The sequence below is a fragment of the Equus caballus genome, chromosome 26 (genome assembly GCF_041296265.1).
Source record: "Equus caballus isolate H_3958 breed thoroughbred chromosome 26, TB-T2T, whole genome shotgun sequence".
NCBI classification, from domain to species: Eukaryota; Metazoa; Chordata; class Mammalia; order Perissodactyla; family Equidae; genus Equus; species Equus caballus.
Window position 1 is genome coordinate 47,509,002 of NC_091709.1, and position 22,821 is coordinate 47,531,822.

Genomic DNA, 22,821 nt, shown 5'->3' on the forward strand with positions numbered 1-22,821 from the left:
ATATTTTCTATTTTTTCTACAATGATCACATATTTCTTGTATATAGAAAGGAAAAAATAAAACTGTAATATTTTCCTATGTGAAAATATTTTCCATCTTTTTCCAGATGTGATTCCCTGGGAACTGTGGAGACATATAGCAATGGCTCTATGGTTAGATACAGGGGAAAAAAATGAGTGCAAAATACGTCGTTTTACAGCTATGCATTGAGCAATCAGTTTCACAGTAGAAAGCCTCATTTTTGTACATTTTGTTGTTGACAGCACTTTTCATTACACGGAACGATCTTTGAAGCTGGCCCTCCCCTCAAAGCCTGCAAAGGTGGGCTCCCCCTTGCTGGTGCGCAGAGAGGTGGGAAAGCCCAGGGGAGGGGAGGAGGTGGGAGAGGCCTGACCCCACTGACCCCCTGTTCCGACCACCCCTTCCTGGAGCCGCAGACAGGCCCTGGGGCCAGCATCAGTCACACCTGCAGAGGTGAGTCATCCGTTTAAGATGGGAGGGGTTGGGTGGAAGTAGGATGGGCCTGGAGGGCGGGTGAGATGGGAGATGCAAGAGCCCCAGCCCTTCAAATTCCTGCCCCCGGAGCAGGGCTTTGGCCCCACTGTCAGATGGACTGATGGACAGGCAGATGGAAGGATGGACCACGAGGTGCAGAAAGGGATGCCATCAGGACCCAGGACATGTCTGCCACACACATGAACATACCACACGCACAGCCGCGTGGACACAGCAACAGGCACACATGCATGCATCATACATAGTCACCAAAACACACGACACACGCTTGCACAAACACAGCACATAGACAGATGCCCCCACCCCCACTGTACAAACGCCCATCAGACACAGACACACACACCACATGAACCCCTCCATCCACATGTGAAACAGAAGTTTGGCCAAAGAGAGTGTGCTAATCATTTGTACTCTATGCTGTTCTCTTTCGTTTTAAAAAATATGGGCCACAGCCCTGCAGGTTGACTTCTCTCCCCTTTGTGGACCACGAACACCCTTCTCATCCAATCTGGAGAAGGACCCCAGGTGCACAGGCAGACCATGATGGAGGGGCCAGGCGGGCAGGGCCAGGGGTCTTTGAAGAGGAAGGGGGGAAGGAGGAGGTGACACACCCCTCTGCTGCTGGGGGAGAGCCAGCCAGCAGACAGGAAGGGGTGCTGAGGACAGCTGTCGGGCTGTCAGGAGGGTCCCGGAGAAGCGCCCGGGCTGCCAGGCTCAGGGAGGCGGTGGTGGAGAGGGCCAGGAGTGGGTAGATGTTCGAGGTGTGTGAGAGGGGCACATGGGTAAAGCTGCCCGGTCGGGGAGGAGGGCACCCGCTTGGCCAGGCCAGGGACTTGGACTCTGGGCTGGAGAAGCTAAAGTCAGTGGTTCAGGGGATGCGTCCAGCGCCATGCGCTAGTGGGTGGGTTGTGGGGGAGAGGGAAGTGTAGAGAGGTGAGGCAGGCGGGAGTCTACACTGCAGACACTGCTCAGGGGTCCAGGCAGGAGATGAACTCGGTCAGGAAGGGTCAGGGAGGGAGAATCCAGAAGGCTTAGCAAAAAGTTCCTGAGCCCAGGGCCATGGGTCCGGGGGGGCCGAGGTCCAGGGAAACGCGCTTGACTGGAAGACTGGGTGTGAGGGGCTGTCCTGGAGAGGCCTGTTGGCGGGTCTGAGGACAGGACCCCTTGCACAGCGGCCCGGAGGAAAGAGCCCGAGGCCTGCGGTCAGGTGGGCGTTCAGAGCACCGGCCTGAGGAAATGGACCCAGAGCGGCCATAACTCCGGGAGCCGCGGGGAGCTGGGAAGGGGCAGCGGGGCCTCCGAAGGGAGCGGGGCCTCCTGGGCCAGGTTCTGGGGGCAGGGGCGCGCCCGGGTGGGGCGGGCTGGGCTTCTCACCGTCCCTCGCGTCTCTTAAAGTGGGGGCAGGACCCCACGGGGGTTGGCGGGGGACGCGCGTGGGAGTGGGCGGGCCGGGGGAGCGCTACCGTCTGGGCCCCGAGCCCGCGGGGGCGGCGAGGTGTATACGCCGTCAGGGCGCGGCCTCTGCGCCCACGAGGCTGGGCAGAAGCACCCAGCTTCCTCCTCCGCCATCCGCCGTCCCCTGGAGATAAACGTCTTTGTTCAAATCGCCCGCCTTCCCGCTGCCCCCACTGGACTCGGGGCCTGAGAGCGAATCCCCCTAGGGGCCGCGGAGGACACCTTCCCGAATAAATGCGGGCTAACACGTTGAGTGTCCTCGGCCGTACCCGGGTTTCGGAGCCCGGACCCCACGTGCCGCCTCGCGCAGCGGCAGCAGGCAGCTCCCTCTGGGGGTGCGGGCCGGGGCGCGCTGGGGACCGGGGCCGGGGAGAGAACCACCCCTGGCTGCTGGGACCCGGGGCAGCGGCCAGTCACCGATTGCCCGGTCCGCACCCCATCTGCGCCGGGTTTGTCCCTGGGTCCCCGCACCCTCCCCGCTCACCGCCCGGTCCCCGCCCCGCGTAGGTCGCTCCCTGCGCCCCGGGCCCTGCGCCCCGCCCCCTGCCAGTCCCTGGCGGCCCGTTTCCTCCGCCCCGCCCTCTGCGCCCCGCCCCCTGCCGGTCCAGGGCGGTCCGTCCCGGCGCCCCCGCTCCCTGCCGGTCCCCCGCCCCATCGCCCCGCCCCCTGCCCGCCCCCTGCCCGTCCCCGGCGGCGGCCGGAGCGCGGCGGGCCGAGCGGGCGCACCGCGGCTGAGGGCGCAGCATCCGCGGCGCAGACTGTCCGGCCGGCAGAGATGGCGCCGAGGTGGGGGCCGCGGGGCGGGCGGGGGCGCGGGGTCGCACGGGCGGGCGGGGGACGCGCGCGGCGCCCTAACTGGTGGCCTGTCGCCCGCAGGTGGCTCTGGCTGCAGCCGCGGCGGCGGCGCCTCCTGGACGTGCTCGCACCCCTGGTCCTGTTGCTCGGGGTCCGCGCGGCCTCCGCGGAGCCAGGTAAGACCCGCCGGCGACGCGAAAGTTGGCGCGCCAGGCCCGCCCGCCTCCGGCCGCTCCTTGTGCGGTGTCCGGCCGGTCCCAGCGGGGCGGCGGCCTCCTCACCTCCAGCTCATCTCGGCTTCGGTCCCGGGACGCGGCCCCGGCTCTGCCCACGCGCGCAGGTGGCCGGCGGCCAGCGGGGAACGGGGTCGGGCCGGGGCCGCGCGTCCCGAGGGCCCCGCGCCGGCCATTCATTCTCTGGCTGCGGGGGTTCGTGCCCCCTCGGCCGCCGCGGGACCGAGGAGCGGGCTGGCCTGGGGGTCGTGCAGGCGGCCTGCGCCCCGAGTCCCTCGCGTTGTGAGCAAACTTCGGCGACTCCGCGGGGAAGTTGGTGCGCTCGGCGGACCGCTCTGCCGGCCGAGGGCCAGCGAAGGGCTGGGGCTGTGGTCGTGGTGGCGGCTGCTCCACGCGCGGTGGCTCCAGAGACGCTGGGCCACCCGCCGCCCTCCCTCCCGCCGGGCCTGTGTCGCCGTCACTGGCCTCGTCCCTCCCAGCGCCTGAGCGGCCACAGTGGGTCGCGCCTCCCGGCCCCGGAGTGGCCGCGCGGTCCGGCAGGTCTCCTGGGCAGACGGTGCCGCACCGAGCGCCGTCGTGGAGTTCCCAACCTGTTGAGGCAGAACCACCCGGTTCCCCCGGGGCCAGCCTTTGTGCGCCGCCCCGGCCGCCAGGCCTCTGTCCCCGCGCCCGCCGCGGTGTCGGGTTGCGCGCGGTCCCCTTTGATGCGGCCGGGCGCCGAGCGCAGTCGCCCAAGAACAATGCGCAGAAGTCCGTTGTCGGCCGGCACCGCCGCTTTCCCGCGTGGACAGTCAGCTGTGCGGCAGGAACGCCGCCGAAACTCCCTTTGCCACCAGCTTCTGGGACCCTGTCCCTAACCACGCGGCCGGTCAGGTCCTCTTCCCGGGAAGCCCAACAAAGGCAGGGGAGGAGGTGGCGAGGGGGGAAATGCCAGACCCCAGGGGGGCCGCCACCGCCAGAGTCCTGGGTTCATCGCAGGTAGAAACAGAAGGCGGTGCCCTGTGGCTGCTTCCAGGCAGCCCTCTCATCGGAGGGAGAGCAGGAGGATGTTGACCGTGGTCGCCTCGGAGCGACACACCTGCTGCCACTGCTGGCGAGAAGGAGGGACCTGACTGGAGGGAACTCGTTCTGGGGAGAGAGAAGTTATGATTTGTTTCATTGTTTCCATTCGGTCAGTCACCAGGTTTAATAGCTGCAAAGACTTTTTACAAACTAACTACCTTATAAATAAGATCTGCTGAGAAGCACCTGTTGGCTGGAGAGCAGATAATTCCTAATTTATTTGTGTTCACTCCAGGGAATATTTAGAGAGCTGTTTGTCCTTACCTGCTTCTGTGGTGCCTGGGTTCTTACTGACCACCCCGGGCCACATCACGCCGTTAATCATGGCCTCAGGGCCAACCCCTCAGACTGCTAGCTGCTCTGGGGATGCTGATGCCCGCAGGGCCCAGACCTGACTGGGGCTGCATGTGTGGGAATTGGGAAGTCTGGGGTCTCTTTTATCATCATGGAACCAAGAGGAAAGTGGACACTGGAGCGCCCAGCTCCCGAGTTTGTCCTCAAGGAGTCGAGCATAATGACTTGTCTGCCTTAGAGTGGGAAGTGTGAACCAGGTCAGTGAGCATCAGCGGGACGAAATCTCGAGATCTAAGAGTAAGCTGTTTGAGTGAATGCAGACTTCCAGTTCTCGAAGTGGTGTGTGTGTTATCTTGCGTCCCACCATGTGGCTGCAGCCGGGGTTGCGCAGCCCGTGGGGGTTGCGCAGCCCCTGGTCCTGTGGGAAGGAAGGCCGAGTCCGAGGTGCCTGATGGAATGCGGCATCTCTGTACCCTGGAGGCTAAAGCAGGAAGCAGACGCAGCAGGGGCTGTGTGCTGCCCACCCGCCCCTCCCCCTCTCAGGAGAACTCGGATTCCATTCCCTGCTGGGACCAAGTCCCCTCGAAATGGGATGAAAACCACCCCTCCGGGTGTTACTGGAGAAGAGCTGCTGTGTGTGACACCCTGACTTAGCAGGGGCTTAGTTTGTTCTAGAAACCCTTGGAAGTCGTCCTTGGGAATCAGAGGCTTCAGGCTCAGCTTGCTGATGCGCAGATTTTTTTCTGACCAGAAATGATGCGCCTTTCTATATCTGTGTCTGTGCTGCGCTTGACCAGAAAGAGAAACTCCAAAAAATAGTCCTCGGCTGTTTTGTTTTCGGATTGGTCGCTGTGATTCTGATGCTCTTCAGTGGCATTTTCTGCGTTTCCCTCCTAACCAGAAAGCTGGTGGCACCATGGCTGAGTGGTCCTTAGGGCCCTGGGGGCTCAGTGCTGCCTGCAGCCCCTGCCTGGTGGGTGTCTGTGGACCCACGTGTGGTGAAGGGCCTTCCACCCGTGGGAAGTGTTTGTGAGTCAGTCCTTCCGAGTCAGGGCTGAGGAAGAAGCACTGTGTCCCGCCGACATTTGCAGGATGCTTTGCACCACGAGGATCTTGTCTCTGGCTCGTCCCCCATGTGACCTGTCAGCTCCCCCACCCCCGCCTGTACATCCCGCCCCCTCTCACCACTAGGACTTCCTGCTCTCTGTCAGTTGGCATAAAGCCAAGTGGCCAGGCTGAGTGCAGGGTCCCTGCCCCTCACCCCGGCTTCCCTCGGTGGGCCTGCTAGGAGTGGGCTCGGACAGGACATCACCAAGGCCCTGGGCCCCACCACACGTGGGTGTCCATCCTCCTGGGTGCATGCACCTGGGTGCTGCTGGACCTGAGCTGAGGGGAGCGCGCTTGTCCACTGCAGGCCTGTTTCTGGGAGAAGCTGCTGCCCAGGCTCACCCACTGGGAAGTCTTCAGGATTCAGGGGCAGCACCTCCGAAGACAGTTTTGAATTTCAGCAGAACTTGTTTTTCAGGGTACTCCTGTTTTCCCTTAAAAGAAGGAGGAGAGGGGGGAATCCTGTGCAAGAAACCTAGGAGTGTGGCTGACTCCATCCAGAGCACGCGGCCGAGGGCTTCACCTTCAAATACTCATGCACACGCATAAATGTGCACACACGCATGCACACACATGCATGCTCATGTACTTGCTCTCTCTCCACCAAAAGTGCCTCTTTCTTTCTTCACCCGGATTATTGAAAAGGTTGGGTTCTCTGGGCCCCTGGGAGCGCTGGAGGGGCCTGTGTGGTGTCCAGCCCTGTCCTCTGGTGTGGGTCACCGCCCTCTCCTGAGACAGCTCCAGGGCTGCAGAGGGCAGACCTGGGGGCCGAGCTGGGATGGGGAGCTGCCCCCCAGGGACTGCCCAGAGGGAGGAGTCCCCATGATGATCCCACCGCTCAGCTGTCTGTCCAGGGTGGCGGTGACCTGGTGCTTCTCAGGAATGTGCTGTCCACCCACCCCCTGAACGGGGCTCCATCAGACTCTCCAGGCTGTCGGGTCAGGACATGCCAAGCCCCTCCAGGGCCCAGTGATGGAGTGTGTGTTGGAGACCCTAGCCCACCATGGCACTTTCTGGGTAAGGACTGGGTCTCCCCAGAACTCACAGCTGGTGAGTGATGGGATGGGGGAAAACGCAGTCTTCTGATTTGATGTCCAGCGAGCCTCTTCTCCTGAATGGCCTGAGGGCTGCTGGGAAGGGCAGTCGGCTGAGGCAGGCTCCAGGACCGGGGCTGGCTTCCCCTCAGCATTCAGGGATCAGAGAGGGCATGGCACGGGGCGAGCCGGTCCTGCTGCAGCTGTGGCTGATGAGCAGCCTGCAGACCAGCTCTGTCTGCAGTGGGTCGGCCATCACCCCGTGGCACAGGCCCATCTGTAGCCCTGGTCAAGCTGTGGCTGCCCAGCTGCCTGGGAGGGCCGATCACAGATATCACACTCTCACATTGGCCCTGTCCTCGGAGACTCTGGTTAATTGTGAGAGAACCAGACAAAGTGCCCAGCAGAGGGGCCCCTCTCCAGAGAACAGCTGACCAAGCACCAGCTGGCTGGTGTCTTCAGGTGGACATCACAGGACCCGACACGTAAAGCTCCCCGAAACTTGATGCTGTTGGTGAGGTGGTGGTTACTAGTGCCGTCCAGTGGATTCTGAGTCTAGCGCCCCTGCGCACAGCAGAGTGGAGCCCTGCCCTCTTTCTCCACCATCTGCTCACCTTCTAGGGCTGTATCAGACGATGCTCTGTTCCTATTCATAGGGTTTTCATGGCCAGTTTTTTTGGAAGTAGGTAGCCAGGTCCTCCTTCCTAGCCTGTCTGAGTCTGGAAGCTCTGCTGAAACCTGTCCACCATGAGACCCTGCTGGTATTTGAAATCCTGGTGACGTAGCTTTCAGCATCACAGCAACACACAGCCACCACAGTATGACAACCGACACACGGGTGGTGTGGTTCCCTGACCAGAAGTGAACCTGGGCTGCAGCTGTGAGAGCACCAAATCTTAACCACTAGACTGCCAGGGCTGGCTGGTGAGAGGGGAAGGGTAAAATATTGAGAAAATTATAATAGATGTCCGGCATGCTTGCAAGATAATTAAATTTGGTACATTTTGACAGCAGTGGCCCAGAAAAGCAATGAGAACAGTTGGGGGGTGCCGCCAGTGTGCTCTGGGACCTCCACAGCCCTGCCCACCTTGGTAGTCCCGTGGCTTCTCTCGCCTCCAGGGCCTCCCAGCCCTGATGGTTTAGGGTCTGGGACTAGTCCTCTGCCAGGCCGGGCCCCTTCCTGAGAATCACTGGGCCTCCAAGCTCCTCCCTGTCTCCTGCTGTTCTGGGAAGGAGCCTATGTTAGGGCTGGTCGGCGCAGGCCTGGCCCCTTCCTGAGGCAGCAGAGGGCCTGGGGCAGCTGGGCCTGACCCTGCGGCACCACCTCCCCTCACTGCCTCGGTTCCTTCCCCAACCTGGGGCATGAATAGCTCCTTTTTCCCTGGGTGCTGTGAGCAGCAGGTGGTCGTTTTGTAAAGCCCTTTACACCACACACTGTGCATGACCTACGTTTGTGTTTTTATCCCGTACATTGTGTCTTTACATCAACACATTGTATCTCTGCACCGCACACTGTATCCTTGCACCAGCTACTGTATTGCTCGGGGAGATAGGAAGCCCCCAGCGGGCAGGGCGCTTTTTCTCTGCTGCTCCTGGCATGGCCCATGCTCGTGGGGGCTGAAGGAGTGATGCTGGCTGGCCAACAGGCAAATGCTTTCGATTGGCGGGTCTGGGCCACTGCAGAACGCCGTCAGCAGGAGCTTTTGATCAGGGATGCGCTGAGTCAGATGAAATTTGGAGGCTGCAGGGCAGTGTCTGTGTTCCGCCCGCCGCGCCTGCAGGAGCGTGTCCTGCCTCCCCACCTCCTCTGGCACAGCAAGCCCCAGCATGGCCTTCTGGCTGTCTTCAGCGAGAGCCCCAGAAAGGAGAACTTGTCCACAGGCCCGTACATCTTTCTGGAATTTCATGCCGGCAGACAGGTCACTCCTGGGCTGATCCCCCGTGATGGGGCAGGATGGGGCAAGGGCACCCAGCACTGAGCTGGGGTGGCTGGTGGGGCTCTGGAAGACCACGGGGCTCTGTGGTAGGCACAAGCGAGTGCTGGGTCCAGCTGGCCCCGACACAGGCCGGGGGTCAGGGTGGACCTTTATAGGGTGTTTTTCTCACAAAGGACATGAGACCAGAGCCAGAGGCTTGAGGGTGGTGCTGGAAGGGGACTGGGTAGGCCCTGAGAGTGCTGAGAGGTGGGTTACGTGGCAGAGCCTGGATCTAAACTGCAGAGACCATGTGGGTTGGTTTTGGTGGAGCCTGGACTGGAAGTTTGCAGATCTCATGTGCTATTTATTTATTTTTTTATTTATTCAGTCAGTCATTTAATTTTGGTCTGAAGTATTCCTTTTTACATTTTTGCACTGTTTTTTTTTTTTTTTGAGTCGATTCAAAATTAGCCACAGTTAGGCCTCCTCTGTTTTGAATTCAAGTTTAGAAATCTTCAGACAGTACCGGGTTCTGGCAGCTGGGTCTCCTCTGTCTGCAAAGAACCTGCTAGCAGAGTTGGGGCGAGAGGCGCCCTTCAGCCCCGGGGTGACCTGAACTGATGAGAAGGCGGCACTGGGAGGACCCGGTGTGAGTGAGCGCCTGCTGTGCATGGCGAGCTTCTCAAGTCCTGGGAGGAAGGCTCAGAAGGAGGGGCCTGTTCAGCTGCCCGGGAGGCGGGGCCTGGATGCGCCTCAGCCTGGATCTGAACCCGGATGCCCCAGGGCGTCCCAGGTGAAGAGAGGCCTTTCTTCCGCATTTCCATTCGGACAACTGAGGCCTCATCTTGGGAGGCATCTCACGTTTTACGTGGATGCTGCTGCTGATGGTGCAAGCTGGAAACAGTTGGGCCCTGCCCTGTGCCGTCGGGAGGATAGGGGCATGGGGGGGTGGGGGTGGAACAGTCCCGGGACCCTTGGCAGACTGCCCAGCCAGGCTAGCAGAGACCTAGCCACCCAGCAGGTCTGATGCAGAGCGGGCCTCGGGGAGGAAGGAGATCCCCCGAGGTCGCCCTATCTTCCCCTGAGGTCCTCTAGTCCTGGACCAGCCAGTTGACCCCATGGAGCCAGTGTCTGGCCTCTTCTAAGCTAGGGCTGAAGAGGCTGCTGGGGTCAGAGGCTGGGAATTGGGGGCCAGCCTTACTGGAGAACTTCAGAAGGCCTTACTTTCACCCCTGGCTGGCCCAGGCTGGAGGTGACGGGTGGTGAGGCCAGCCATCCTGCTGGTCCCTCGGGTGAGCTTGGCCTCCTGGCCTCTTTGTCCCTGGACTGTTCACTTCTCTCCCAGGTGCATCTTTGGCACCTTTTGTGCAAGGCACCCTGCCTGCCCCGAAAGGCAGGAAGGTGAACAGCAGTGGGTCCCCGGGTGCCGGCCCAGGCGATGAGTGCACGGTGGGGAGGGCAGTGCAGACCGTTGTCTCCCAGGCAGGTGAAGTGCATGCACCGTGTGGTCTGCATCCATCTAGCGCTCCGTGTTCTCGTGCTGCTTGGGACCCCCTCGCCGGTGCTGGGACTGAGTGTGGGGCTGCGTCTGGGGACCTTCCGGAGCAGGAGGGCATCCTCCAGATGGGCAACGTTAATTTACAAGTGGCTTACCAGCCCCAACCACCAGGACTGGGCTCTGTCACTTTAGAAATCTTGCTGATTTGATGCAGTCACGCGCCACTTAATGATGGGGATGAGTTCTGAGAAACACGCCATGTGGTCGTATAACTGTCGCAGGGTGCACTTACACCAATCTAGATGGTACAGCCTCCCACACACCTAGGCCGTGTGGTACTGATCTCACGGGGCCACCATCGTTGACTGACTCATCGTGATGCGGTGCCTGACTGTGTGTGGAAAATACCGTCTCAGCGTTCTGTGTTGTACACTTTCCGTGGCTGGTGAGCGTGGATATTCTAAGGTGTTACTCAGCCGTTGTGTTTCTCCTGGCGACTGCCATGCGTCTCTCTTGCTGTGCTGTCTTTCCTGCTTTTGTCTGTTTGTGGTGTCAGTGGTTGAAGGGCGCGTTTTGCCTATTTTTCTAGTTTGTGGTCACCTTTAACTGGGGATGTGGCATTTCTTACAGCATGGAGTTGTTTCCTCTTCACTTTTACGGCCTCTTCCTTGAGAGGTGGGACACTGGAGTGAGGAGCACACTCAGGGAGCCCATCGCCTGGGGCTCATCGAGTCACAGGGACGATGAGGGGTAGTGAGGACCCCGTGAGTGAAGGTGTGCAAGGCCAGTGAGCAGTGCACGTGGGGAGGGCCACTCACTATCTGTTAGCTGTTATCTTCTTTACTCCGCCTTTGTGGATTTGGAATTGGAGCCAGTCCTTGCAGAAAATAATGATGGAGTCACTTAATGGTGGAATATTACAGCCGGCAGGCAGCCTGGCCAATGTGTAGCCTTCCATTTTGTGTTCCTGGATGGGACCCCGTCCACTGTGATGGTTGAGAGCCCAGGCTCCAGATTTTAATTCTAGCTCGGCCCCTGAGCACTGTGTGACCCTGGGGATGTTACTAACCCTCCCTCTGCCTCAGTCTCTGATCTGAAATGAGGACAGTGGCTCCTCGTGGGCATGACAGCACAGTGGTGCACTGTGGGGTTGAAAAGGAGTTCCTGCAGGGAGCACACATCACACATCAGCCTCCTGAGATGTATCCCAAGAACCCCTCGCTAGGCTCTGGGGACACCGTGATGGGGATGCCCAGTGGTCAGGGCCAGGCCTGGCAGGAGAGCCTGGTGTGCACCGTGCGCAGGACCTGGGTCCACGTGTTTCTCACTTGGCCATGGGCTGTGCCTGCTGAAACGGTTATTTACATCCGACAGAGCAGCGCCCCCCCACCCTCCCAGGGCCTCCAAGTGCTCTTGGCCTCGCCCCAGCGTGTCGTGCCCACCGCAGTCCTGTCAGGGGGTCCAGGGTCACTGCCCTGCCTCTGCTTGCTGGGTTTGTCACAGGGCCGCTGTAATTTAAAAGCCTCTCCCTCTGACGTTCTCCCAGGCTGTTGGAGACTCCGCAGAAGGTCAGCCTCGCATTCTCTGTGAGCCGGCAAGCGGGCCAGGAGCTTTCCGGGAGACAGGCCGGTTCCAGATCGAGGCCCCGTCCGTGCTGTGGCGAGCTTGAGAGGGCTCAGAGGGGAGAGCTCAGAGGACGGCGTTCACTTCCTTTCTGTCATCTGTCACCTCAGCTTCCAGCCGGGAGGAAGGGAAGTGGCTGATGCTACCCCTGCGCCCGCCTGCAGGGTCCTCCCCACCCATCCTGGGCGCTGAGGAGGGTAGAAGCCCCTCCAGCTTCCACCCCAGGGCGCCCGGGCACCTCCCCCAGGGGCCGCCTGCTCAGACACCGGCCCCTCACGTGTGGCCTGAGGGTGTTTAAAGGCAGGGGCCCTAGGAAACCCTGGATGGGATTGGAGGGGCTCCGCCGCCAGGCGGCAGATGCCCCGTGGAGCCAGCCCATGATGGGGCGGGAGAGGCTTTCTCTGATGGAAATTCTTGTTTTAGCCGAACCCCTCCTTGCCCCCAAAGCATGTTCACTCCTGGCACTGAACCGTCTCTGCCCTCCGAGCCTCTCGGCCCCTCTGGGTGGGTGGCCCCTTCTGAGCCCAAGAAGCACCTCCAGACCCCGGGCCCTCCTGCCCACTTCAAGCTTCTGGCTGTCACTCTGCTCACTTCCTTGGGCCCCGCCGAGGCTGTGGGGTGGCGGCGCCCACTCCAGCAGGCAGTGTCGGCAGTGACCTCTGATAGCCTGTGCCTGGTGTCTTGTCCTTGTCTCCCCATGGCACTGAGGGGGCCCCATCTCGATCCAGGGTCACCAGTCCCCTTGGGGCAGCCAGGACCTTCCTGCGTCCTGGCTAAAATGAGCCTCGGCCCGCGGAGGACTCGGCCCAGCCAGAGTGGACCCAGAGTCTGCGCTGCTCTGGTTGTCATTCGTAACCTTATATTGTGAAGATGGTTTGGATTGCCCCGGAGGTTTGCAAACCAGAAAGAAGACATCACCCATCCTAGATGGAGCCCATCCTAACACAAGCTTCCCTGTCACCGTGGGAAGCCGGCCTTTTAAACAGACCTGGGCCGCCCTCCCTGTCGACTCCAACCCCGGCCTGGCCCTGTTTGTACGGCTCCTCTCTCCAGCTGCCTTACGTGTATAAAGCACTTTGCAGGTGCAATTAAAGCTCTTGAGCTGGGGCAGTGGCCCCTGATGACACAGGTGGGCCCCACGTGTAATCCTGGTGTCCTAATAAGGGGTAGGGGAGGCGGGAGGGTCAGAGTCAGGAAAGGAAATGTGATGATGGCAGCAGAGATCGGAGCCAGAGCCTGGAAGAGGGAACGCCGCCGGCTTTGAAGCTGCAGGAAGGGCCACGAGCCAAGGAGCCCAGGCAGCTTCTAGAAGCCGGACCGTCAAGGAGACAGCTTCTAGAAAGGAAGGCAATCGGCCACCACCTTGGTTTTAGACTTCTGACCTCCAGAACTGGGAAGGGACAAACTTGTGCTCTTTTAAGCCACTAACTTTGTGGAAATTTGTTGCCGCAGCCGTAAGACACTGCAGCATATGGCGAGGTCACAGAAAGGGGCGAACTGTGGGAGCCGGGAGTGGTGTGGAACCCTCTGACGTGCTCTGCGGCCTCGGTCCTCCCGGCTGTGTGGACCCCTGCCTGGGCTGTCCTTCCTGACCCTGGTGGCCCCTGAGGTCAGCCCCTCTCATCCTGTGCCTCTAGCACCCCTGGGCCATGGCTCTCTAGGGAGAAGGTAGAGATGGGGCCCCGGCCCTAGGAACTTTCCAGAGCTCAGTGGGGCCTCCTGTTCTCAGGCCCCCAGGATGACCTCTTGGCAGACCCTGGGTGGCAGTGAGGGGCTCACACATGCCGGGGCTGGGCTGGGGAACGGCTGACGGAGGGGCTGTCTCTGGCCACAGTGAGTGTGGAGGGGTGGGAAGCCCGAACAGGGGAGGGAGGCCTTGGGGCTGAGAGCAGGTGAGTGGGGGCGGGTCCGTGACAGTGGGACGTCCTGCCAGGGTAGGGTGCTGCCTGCTGTCATCAGACACCTGGTGCGCGGGGGGCTTTCCTGGGACCCTGGGCCTTCGCAGGGTGGCAGGCAGGCGTGCGTTATCATCCACAAGGTCACACAGCAGCCCACTCTGTTAGATTTTTGGAGAACAAGGCAAATGGTCCCACAGCAGTTTCCCAGAAAGTGCCATTTGCCGCTCGCTGCCGTGTGTGGTCAAAGGATTGTCGTGAAGAAAGCTGTGTGCTGGGCAGGGTCAGCACCTGGCGTCTGTCGGGTGGATGAGAGCCTGCAGCCCTTCAGTTATCCAGGATGCTGCTGGGGGCCTTCAGTTATCCGGGATGCCCAGAGCCACTGGGACCTAGTGACTGGACTCGGTTTACTGGTGAAATCAGCTGAATTGGCCACATCCCTGAGGCCGGGCTCCTGAGACTTTCAATTCCATCTCATTTGCCTCTATATATTGGGCATGTCTGACCTGTCCTCTGGCGGGGACCTTTCCTGAGAGCTCAGGCGTTTGGCAAAAGCAACAGAGGGCAGGGCGAGCGAGCGGCCGACAGCTCAGCCTGGCCCGGCTTCGTGCCCTGTAGACGGCGAGGAATTCAGTGCAGTGCCGCGGGGCTGTGGGGAGGGCTGGGGGCTGGGCCCAGGACCTTGGGGTGCAGAGTTCCCGTCCCCTGACGCTCGGGAGCAGACAGGCCTCCCAGGGCCCCTCTGCGGGTCTGTAGGCCCGTCCCGGGTCGGGAGCAGCCAGGGCTGGGCTGGCTCCAGAGGCCACGTCCTGGCCAGACGACTGGGACGTGGGGGCCATGTCCTCTGTGAAGCCGGCCGTGCTGGCAGAGGGGATGCGGGGGCGTGAGCCCCTCCCCGAGCTGTGGGGCGGGGAGGGGGCCAGGGCAGCATTGCCCGCTCGATTTGGAAGTCCAGGTCCTGGGCAGGCCCGAGGATTCTGGGCTGCAGCGCCCGTCCTCCCTGGGTGTCACCCGGCGTCTGCCAAGGCTGGTGTATGACCTCACGCTCAGCAGACCTACATGCTGGTTGAGTTGGTGATTGAAGCCTAACTAGTTAGTAAACAATTAATAGCTGGCCTCCGGAGCTGCAGCTGCCCCCACCCCCTGGCTGGGACACAGTAGAGGGCTCGTCCTACCACCCTCCCTGCCTAGGAGTCTCTGCCTCCGTGTCTTTCTCTGCCTCAGTTTCTCAGGTGACGAGCGACATTCCTTGGTGACGTGACCCTCAGGGCTGGCAGACCCCTCGTTGCTTGTGTCTGTGAGTTCAGGTTCTGGGAGCGTCTCCTTCGCCCTTTGCCCTCCTGTTTTTGGTTCTGTTCCTGAATGCGCTTTTGCTGGGGGCTTCGCTGAGCGATGGGGAGCGGCTCCTTTCTCTCGGCTGCTGGCGCCTCAGGAGATGTTGCTGGGATGTCACTTCCTGTGGGAGACTGTGTATCCGGGGAGCCGGCACCGCCCGCACCGGCCGCTGGCTCCGGCCTCTTTTCTCATCCTGCGGCTCGGTTTCTGGAAGACAAGGGGCCCAGAGACAAGGTTGGGTCCCCACGTCGCTGCCTGGTGTCTGTCACTCGCTGTGACCGTCACTCGATGTGTCTCTGCTGAGCTCTGGACATCCCATTTTCTTTTCTCATGGTTCTTAACTTACCCTCTGGATGGCCCCATCTCTTTGCCCGGACCTTGGGGTCACCTGGTCCCCCCGGGCACTCGGGCCTCTCACTCAGGGCTATTCCTGTGTGTCTGTGTTGTCCTGGCCTCCTATGTCCTCCTGCTGCCTCCAAGGTTTGCGGAGCTCCCGGTCCCCCCAGGCCCCAGCTGGCCCCCTCCCCAGGCTGTGGAGTCTGAGCATCCCTGGGACGCTTGCCCCAGCTCCTGTGGTGTCTGCGTCCTGCCCGTGTCCTGTGCTCTTTCGTAGTTGGCACAGGCTGACCCTTGCTTTCTCCAGCCCTTTCATGAACTTTCTGACCCACCCCTGGGCTGGGGTGAGCGTCGGTGAAGACGACACACCGGCTGTGGTTTAATCCGCTCTTGCCTCAGCTTCTCTGAGTAAGTTGTCACGGTCGTGTCAACCCAGGTAAAGCTGAGCCACCTCCGGCCCGCAGCTTGCGTCACACTCAAGGACCACGATGGGAGGGGGCCACTTTGTGGGGAATACTGTCAGGGCACGAGGAGAATCCCATTGCAGGAAAGAGACTGGGGGATGCCGCCTGCCGCCTTCTCACGACCACGCACCCCCCGCTTGGCCGGTTCTGCCCTGTGCACCCTCTGCTGCCCAAGCCTGTTTTCTGGGCGTCGCAGGGTGGCCTCTGTGCGCCTGGTCAGTCCTGTGCCCAGCCCAGCAGATTGCTCACCTGGCGAAAGCCCGAACGCCCGGGAGCCGGGAAGGGCGGGAAAGTCCATTCGTGGTGGTGTCCCTGTCCTGTGAATAAAAATCCACAACATGAAGAATAGATGGGGGAGAAAATCAAATGTGCCGGGAAGAGGACTCGGCACGTGGAGTCGGGAGCACTGTGGAGATTGTCTGCAAGTCCTCTTTGTCTCCTGAAAAAGTGAATTAAGTGTTTTCGTGGCGTCCATGCAGTAATTCTGCCAACATGAAACCGCGGAAGACCAGGCTAGAGACCTGATGTCTAGCTCTTTATTGGCTGTGGACCTGACCTTCGACCCCAAGGACCCATAAAGCAGAGGCTGGTTCGGGCCTCCTCGGCTCTGTCGTCTTCGTGGACAGCTGAACTTCAGGATCCAGAACTCGTGTGGAGGGCGCTACCCTGGCTCATGGATCCTGGCCCGGTCCTCCGGGTGAGGCGGGGTCTCGGCTCGTGTCCCCAGAGCCGCTCAGTGGACAACGCGTTCCTGAGAAATATCGCACAGTGGAAGTGCCGTGGGGTTTTTATTCTTTAACTTTGTTAAAAATTTTTCTTTATTATGGAAAAACACCCAGAATGTAGAGTTTTCCACCCCAACCACTTTCCAGCGTGCAATTCTCAGTGGCACCGAGGCCGTCCACATCGCGGTGCCAACGTCACACCGTCCAGCTCCAGAACTCGCAGTGGTTTCCAGCTTGAGCTGGAAAGGCCGTGGCTCTGGGTGGAGAACGGTTCCTAAAGGCTGCATCCTCCTGGGGGGCCCAGCAGCAGCGGGCCGGCCCGCACCCTGACCTGACACCCCAGGCACGCCCCGTCTCAGGCCACTCCTCCTTGGGAGAAGGGGCCCTTCACGCAGGTCTGTGGGAGCGCTCATGCCCGGCCTCCGGGGGCTTCCGATGATTCCTGCATGGACCCACTTGCCTGGTCACCTCGTCTCAGTGCCCGTGACCACGGAGGTGCCTGCTTGTGGGCCTCAGGGCGCCGGCCCACAATGCCCACCTGTCCCTTTGAGTAGCCCCCCTCACACACCTCCTCCTGGGCTGTCCGCTGTGCCCACGACCCAGGACCCCCGGCCCACCAGCATCCACGCTCTTGCCTGCTGTGGAGCTGAGCCAGGGCCCCTGACGGAGCTCTGCCAGGGAGGGGAGGGCCCAGGTTCCAGATGGTGGGGGGCGTGGCCTGGGGGTGTCTAGCTGTCTGCCATGTGGCCGGTGAAGGTGATGTGGGGAGCCTCCGCATTCAGGCTTCGTCATGGGATCTTAAAAAGGATCACCACCAGGCTCTGGCCTGGCCACCCTGGATGGTCCCTTTGCCACTGGTGAGGCTGAGCTCTGGTTGGCTCCTGGCGGGCACCCCAGCCCTGCAGAAGAAACCCAGATTCTGTGCGGTGGCCGCGCCCTGGTTCCTGGAGCTGGCGCTGCCCGCCTCTTGTCCCCTCCACACCCTCGGCTGCAGGGGGGCGGCTCGTGCTCCTTCCCAGGGACTTAGGGCAGCATCACCTCTCAGGGGTCCCCCCAGCTGTCTCCCCACCCTCAGCTGCAGTTTCCCAAGTCTCGCCTCTGGCCTGTGAGCCTCCAGTGCCCATGGTGCCAGCACAGACTATGCTCCATAAACTACCTGCTGTGGCCGCCTGGACAGCTGGGAAGGCACGGGATGCAGAGCCATCCGCCGAGGGAATCACCTGCCTGGACCTCGCGGGAATGGAGGCCGCGGGGATCGTGTGCAGGTCGACTTTATCATTCTCCATAAAAGACAAGTGAGGACACTGGGCTGCCCCAGGTGTCCCTTATCTTGTGTTTACAGTGACTGCCAGGTCAGAGAGCTCAGGACCCAGCTGGAGACGGCTGGCCCTGTCCTGGGGTTTCTGGGGCCGTGTTTAGGATGCACACACCTGGAGCACCCGAGTTCAGAACATTCGAGAGGGTTGAGCTCTGGGTGCCTGGTGCTGGGGCCCAGGGCCCTGCGACCCCCAGGGTGTGGCACAAGGGTAGGGCCAGCCCTCGGTAAACAGCCTGCGCCGTTCATGGGACCAGTGGCCGATCGTGAGTGCCAGCTGTGGGGCTCGAGTTTTCTCTTGGGGCTGCGGGGTGCACAGCTGCGTGAGGCTGGGGCCGGCTGCCTCCACCCCAGCTTGTGCCCTGGGGATGGGAGCACAGCTGTGCATTGGCCTGACTGTAATTTCCACGAAGCACGAGAGTTTCTCAGCGGATTTGTGTCAGCAGGTGAATGTCAGAGGCTGGTACTGCAGGACGGGCGGGCAGACCCTCCCAGAGCCTTGGCTGGGCACCGTGTTTAGGGAACGGATCTGGGGACGCCTGGTCGTACTGTGCAGTTTTCATGATTTTTGAAACAATTTCATTTTGTCAATTGATGCAAGTTGAACAGAAAGGCACACTTAGTATTTGAAACCCCGAACCATATAGGAGCACAGGAGAAGTGGGGGAGGGAGCGAGACGCCCTCTCCCCTCGCCTGCAGCCTCCCTCCCCACGGGTCACCCTGGGAACCAGCCCGCGATCGCGATCTTGCTTTCAAATACGGGTCATTTAATCTGTCCTGCGGCCTGAGGGCCGGGCCCAGGCAGTTCTGACTCAGACGAGGAGTCGTGTAGATGCTTTTATGCACGAAAAGAAGACTGAACAGATCAGCTTCTGGAGAAAAATGAAATTAGATGTAAATAGCACAATTCCCATGCCACTTGTTGGCGATCGGTTCTCATGTGCTCGGGGGGCCCACACGACCTCTGGGCTCTGCTCGAGCCACACGCCAGCCCCTAGGGGCAGGAGGCCATGTGCAGGGGCATCCAGGTCCGCAGTGGACACTGAGCACCCAGCAGGCCCCGCACCTGTTGGGTGCATTCGCAGAGCAGGTGGGGCCCCGGCCCCTGGCCTGGCCCAGGAGCTGTACCCGTCCGGCCCGCAGGGCTGTGGGCAGCCCAGAGTTAATGGAACAGCCCCCTCGGGTGCGCAGGGCCAGGGGGAGGCCATGGTCTCGGGTTCTTTCGTGGCTAATTAAAGACGTGAGGTCCCCATGGATGAAAGCCCCTTTGTGCAGGCCTGAGCTCGGCCCGCGGCTGGGCTCAGCTCCCATGGCAGCCCGGGAGCAGGTAGCGGATGGCCCTCCTGCCGCAGGAGTGTCCCACGAGGCAGCACAGCAGCTTCCTCCTTTATTCGTGCTATCAGCTCATGGCACGGACGCTTTGGGTCCCCGTTACATCTGGGGAAGGAGGGGAAAGGTCGGCCGTGCAGGCACTGATCCCGCGGGGCTGTGAGTCTCCCCCACCCGTATCCCAGCAACCGGATTACTTGGTGGGGCCGGCGTTCTGAGGCTCTGCCAGGGTGTGGGCCCGCTCCTCTGCTCTCTGGAACTTTCCAGGGCCAGCGGTGGGGAGTGGGCAGGGAAGACCTCAGGGAGAAGGCCAGCTGCCCTCAGGCTGGCCACTGAGACTTGGTGGTGCAGGCACAGGATGGAAGGGCAGGAGGAGCCACGCTCGCTGGGCCCCGGGGCTGGGGGAGGTGGGCAGTCGCGCAGTGCAGGCTCCACTGGAGGCTGTGTGGACCACACCCCAGCCCCAGGGTGTCCATCCTGCTGCACGTTCCAGCCTTTCACCTGGAAGGGATGAAGGGCACTGCTGCCCGAGACCCATCTGTGCTTCTCACCCCCATCTGCCTCCAGCCCCTGTCCACCCCCAGCCACATCCACGCCAACCCTCGTCCACCCCCAGCTCGCGTCCACCCCCAGCCCCTGTCCACCCGAGCCCGTGTCCACCCCAGCCCGCGTCCCCTCCCAGCCTGTGTCCACCCGAGCCCGCGTCCACCCCAGCCTGCGTCCACCCCCAGCCTGTGTCCACCCCAGCCCGCGTCCACCCCCAGCCCCACGTCCACCCGAGCCCTGCATTGACCCGCAGCCTGTGTCCACCCTGAGCCCCATGTCCACCCTCAGCCCTGCGTCCACCCTCAGCCCGTGTCCACTCTGAGCCCCGCGTCCACCCACAGCCCACGTCCACCCTGAGCCCGTGTCTCAGCTGGAAGACTAGTCCCTCCCTGCAGCTTCCTAGTGGCATCTCCACTGGCTCCTACTTCATGTCTGGTTAGCTGGTGCCTGTGTGTGTCCCACTCAGCACCCTTGAGGCTCCTGGAGGACAGACAGACAGCTGGGCTCTGGGCGAGACTGGACTTTGTCCCTGGAAGTGTCTGGAGCCATGATGCCGGTGCCTGTTTTGTCCTTATGGAAATTTTGAGTCGTGTGCTGTGCGCTCAGTGCCCCTTGCCAAGGGACCCTGCTGTCGGCATTCGGGGAGCCCCGTGGATTCAGGGTCTGTGCCCGGCTCCCGGGGAGCATCGCAGCTGGACGTGGAGGCAGCACCTGAGTAGGAGTTGGGCTGAGCAGCAGGAATCGTCGCCTCCAGGGGCTGGTAGTAGCTGGAGGGCAGGGGGCGGAGTGAGGCCGGGTGCCGGAAGTCAGGCACCATGTCCGGAGGAGAGTAGGAGGCTGCGCTGTGGTGACAAGTGATCCTGACCTCTCAGAGCACGGCAGACAGGTCCACATGGTCGGCAGGGCCCTCTCCCGCTGACGACCGTCTTTGGGGCCTCGGTCAGGTGATGGTCCCCGCACTCCCGTTTGTCCTGTCCATCATGTGGCCCAGATGCAGCCTGGGAGGCTGGGGTTCAGGGGCCACGGAACGTTTGTGAGCCCTCATGGCCTCCTCCCGGCGTGCGAGGCCACGTGGGGCGGCCCAGCGCCCGTGCACTTGAGCCCCGGCTCCTGGCCCTTGTCCACCAGGCTCCGCAAGGGTGAGAACGGTCTGCAGCCAGCAGATTTGAAAGTCGCTCAGGAGCAGAAGCTGGAGGCTCCATTTGGCTCCTCCCTGTTCATTGATCAGAGAACTCCGCCTCCATTGGGGCTCCTGCCGGCCTCCCGTGATTTCTGCCCATGAGGGTTGTGGGGCACTGGGGGGGGTCAGCAGGCTGCATCTTTGCTCCTAGGTGGCTGAAGCCAACGTCACTGCCAGCTGCCTGCCTTGTACGGGGCCTCCCTCCCGCTGGCTCCCAGGGGTCAGCAGCCAGACGTTGCGGTCACCGGCCTCTGTGATCTCTGCCCCCGAGGCCCAGCAGCCTGCTGCCCGGGAGGTGACAGTGCACCCGTCAACAACGCCTCCTGTAGGTGTAGAGGGCGGGCAGCCACTCCTCTCAGGCCACTGCACCTTTGGGATGTCCGGCCAGTGGTGACTCTTACGCATGCCCACCACACATGTGCACAGACAGACACGCTCACACATGTCCACGTGCCCACCACATGTGCACACTCAGACATGCTCGCACATGTCTGTGTGCACACACTTACACACATCTACGTGCCCACCACACAAGCACACTCACCACACTCACACACATACATGTGCCCACGACACACAGACACGCTCACACACATCCACGTGCAAGCCAACACACTCACACTCACATGCTCACACATGTCCACGTGCCCACCACACACACGCACACTCATAGACATGCTCACACATGTCCATGTGCCCACCCATGCATGCATACTCACACATGCACATGTGCCCACCACACAGACACACAGACATGCTCACACTCACACAGACACACTCACAGGCTCACCCTGAGGTCTAACTTGAGTGCAGATGCCCCCAGGAGTCGGCTCAGAGGCCCTGGCACCCCCTGCTCTCCCCTCAGGCTCCCTCCCTCCTGCCTCCATCACACCCGGCATCCTGGGGACACAGGGAGGGGCTTCCTTGGCTGGTCCCCAGTCTGACCTGGAGGGAAGAGGCCACGGGCCCCTCCCTGGGGGCCCCCTTTGAGGGGGCACTTTCCCCTCCACTTCCTCCCTGCCTGGCGGACCCAACTGCCCCCAGACCCAGCACCTGCACCCTCTGCTCCGGGTACCCACCTTTCCCCCGCCTGGAGCCCTGGGCATTGGTACCCTGGCTGCCGTCCTCCTACCATGGTGGGGCCCCCTGGTACCCAGTGTTGTGCCGGGCACACAGCAGAGGCCCAATAAATGCCTCCCAAGTGGGCCTGTGGAGGGACTTTTGAATGAGGATTTTGTATGAATTAGGTCAGGGTGCATCGGCGGTCGGTCCCCTATCTGAGGTCATGGCGGGACAGTGTTGATGGGCCTGGGCAGGGACTTGGGATGCAGAGGCGTCTGCAGGAATGCTGGCAGCCGTGGTGGGTCTGGTCATCAGCATGCGTGAGCGCAGGAGGCCAGGTGGGACCAGGAAGGGCTCGAGGGGCTGTCTTAGGGCACAGGGCACCCTCGTGGGTTCTCCCCTCGCCGGCCATGTGAGAGCCAGCGTTGTCCCCGGGTGGAGACGACTGTGCTGCGGGGGACCCTTCTTTAACTTGGTGGGCAGTTTCTAGAAGGTCCAGGAGGTTTCTGGTGTTGTTCTGTGTGGCAGCTGTCACTGATGCTCCTTTATCCGCAGACGAGCGTGGAAGTCACGTTGCTGAGCTCCGGGAACGAAGAGCGACCACTCCCAGGGCTGTCTCTCTGCTGGGCCTGGGGCCTTCGAGAGCTTCTGTCACCTCCCCTTCACCCTGCAGGGTGTGTCCAGGTGACTCGAAGAGACGGGGATGCGGGAGCTGCCGCCCAGGGCGTTTCCCAGGTGGGACAAACAGGCCGGGGTGGGTGTGGTCACCTGACCTCAGGACCGGCGGCCTGGTTCCCTGAGCCCGCGTCTCCGCAGGGTCAGCCTGGGTCGGTGCTCGCAGGCACCTTCCCCCCGCCCTGAGTGGCCGAGCAGCCCCCGGCTTCCTGCCAAGCCAGTCGTCTCGGGTTCCTGGGTTCCGTCAGACGTTAACCACCCATCAGGCCTGCCGCCTGCCTCCCATGTTCAGAGGGATAACTTTGTCTTCACCCCAGATGTATTGTCACAGCTACGGGAAGATGGCCCCGGTGGTGCCTTCGCACTGGCTCCAGGTCCTGAGGTGTAGCCCTCGCCGGTCAGTTTGGGGCGGCCTCGGGACAAGG

General features: G+C 61.7%; 1 protein-coding gene across 4 annotated transcripts in view; it reads left to right on the plus strand.

The window, feature by feature from the left end:
* The first annotated feature begins 2,235 nt into the window (after positions 1 to 2,235).
* Positions 2,236 to 22,821, plus strand: part of COL18A1 (collagen type XVIII alpha 1 chain) — a 110,178-nt gene continuing 89,592 nt past the window's right edge. For 2 of the 4 annotated variants that reach the window (XM_023630305.2, XM_070252598.1), the window contains exons 1-2: positions 2,615 to 2,757; positions 2,848 to 2,942. In XM_023630305.2, coding sequence (XP_023486073.1) covers positions 2,747 to 2,757; positions 2,848 to 2,942 — 106 coding nt within the window. In that variant the 5' untranslated portion in view covers positions 2,615 to 2,746. Of the gene's footprint in view, positions 2,758 to 2,847; positions 2,943 to 22,276; positions 22,457 to 22,821 lie in introns of all 4 variants that reach the window. The other 2 variants (XM_070252597.1, XM_070252596.1) reach the window with 2 other exon arrangements.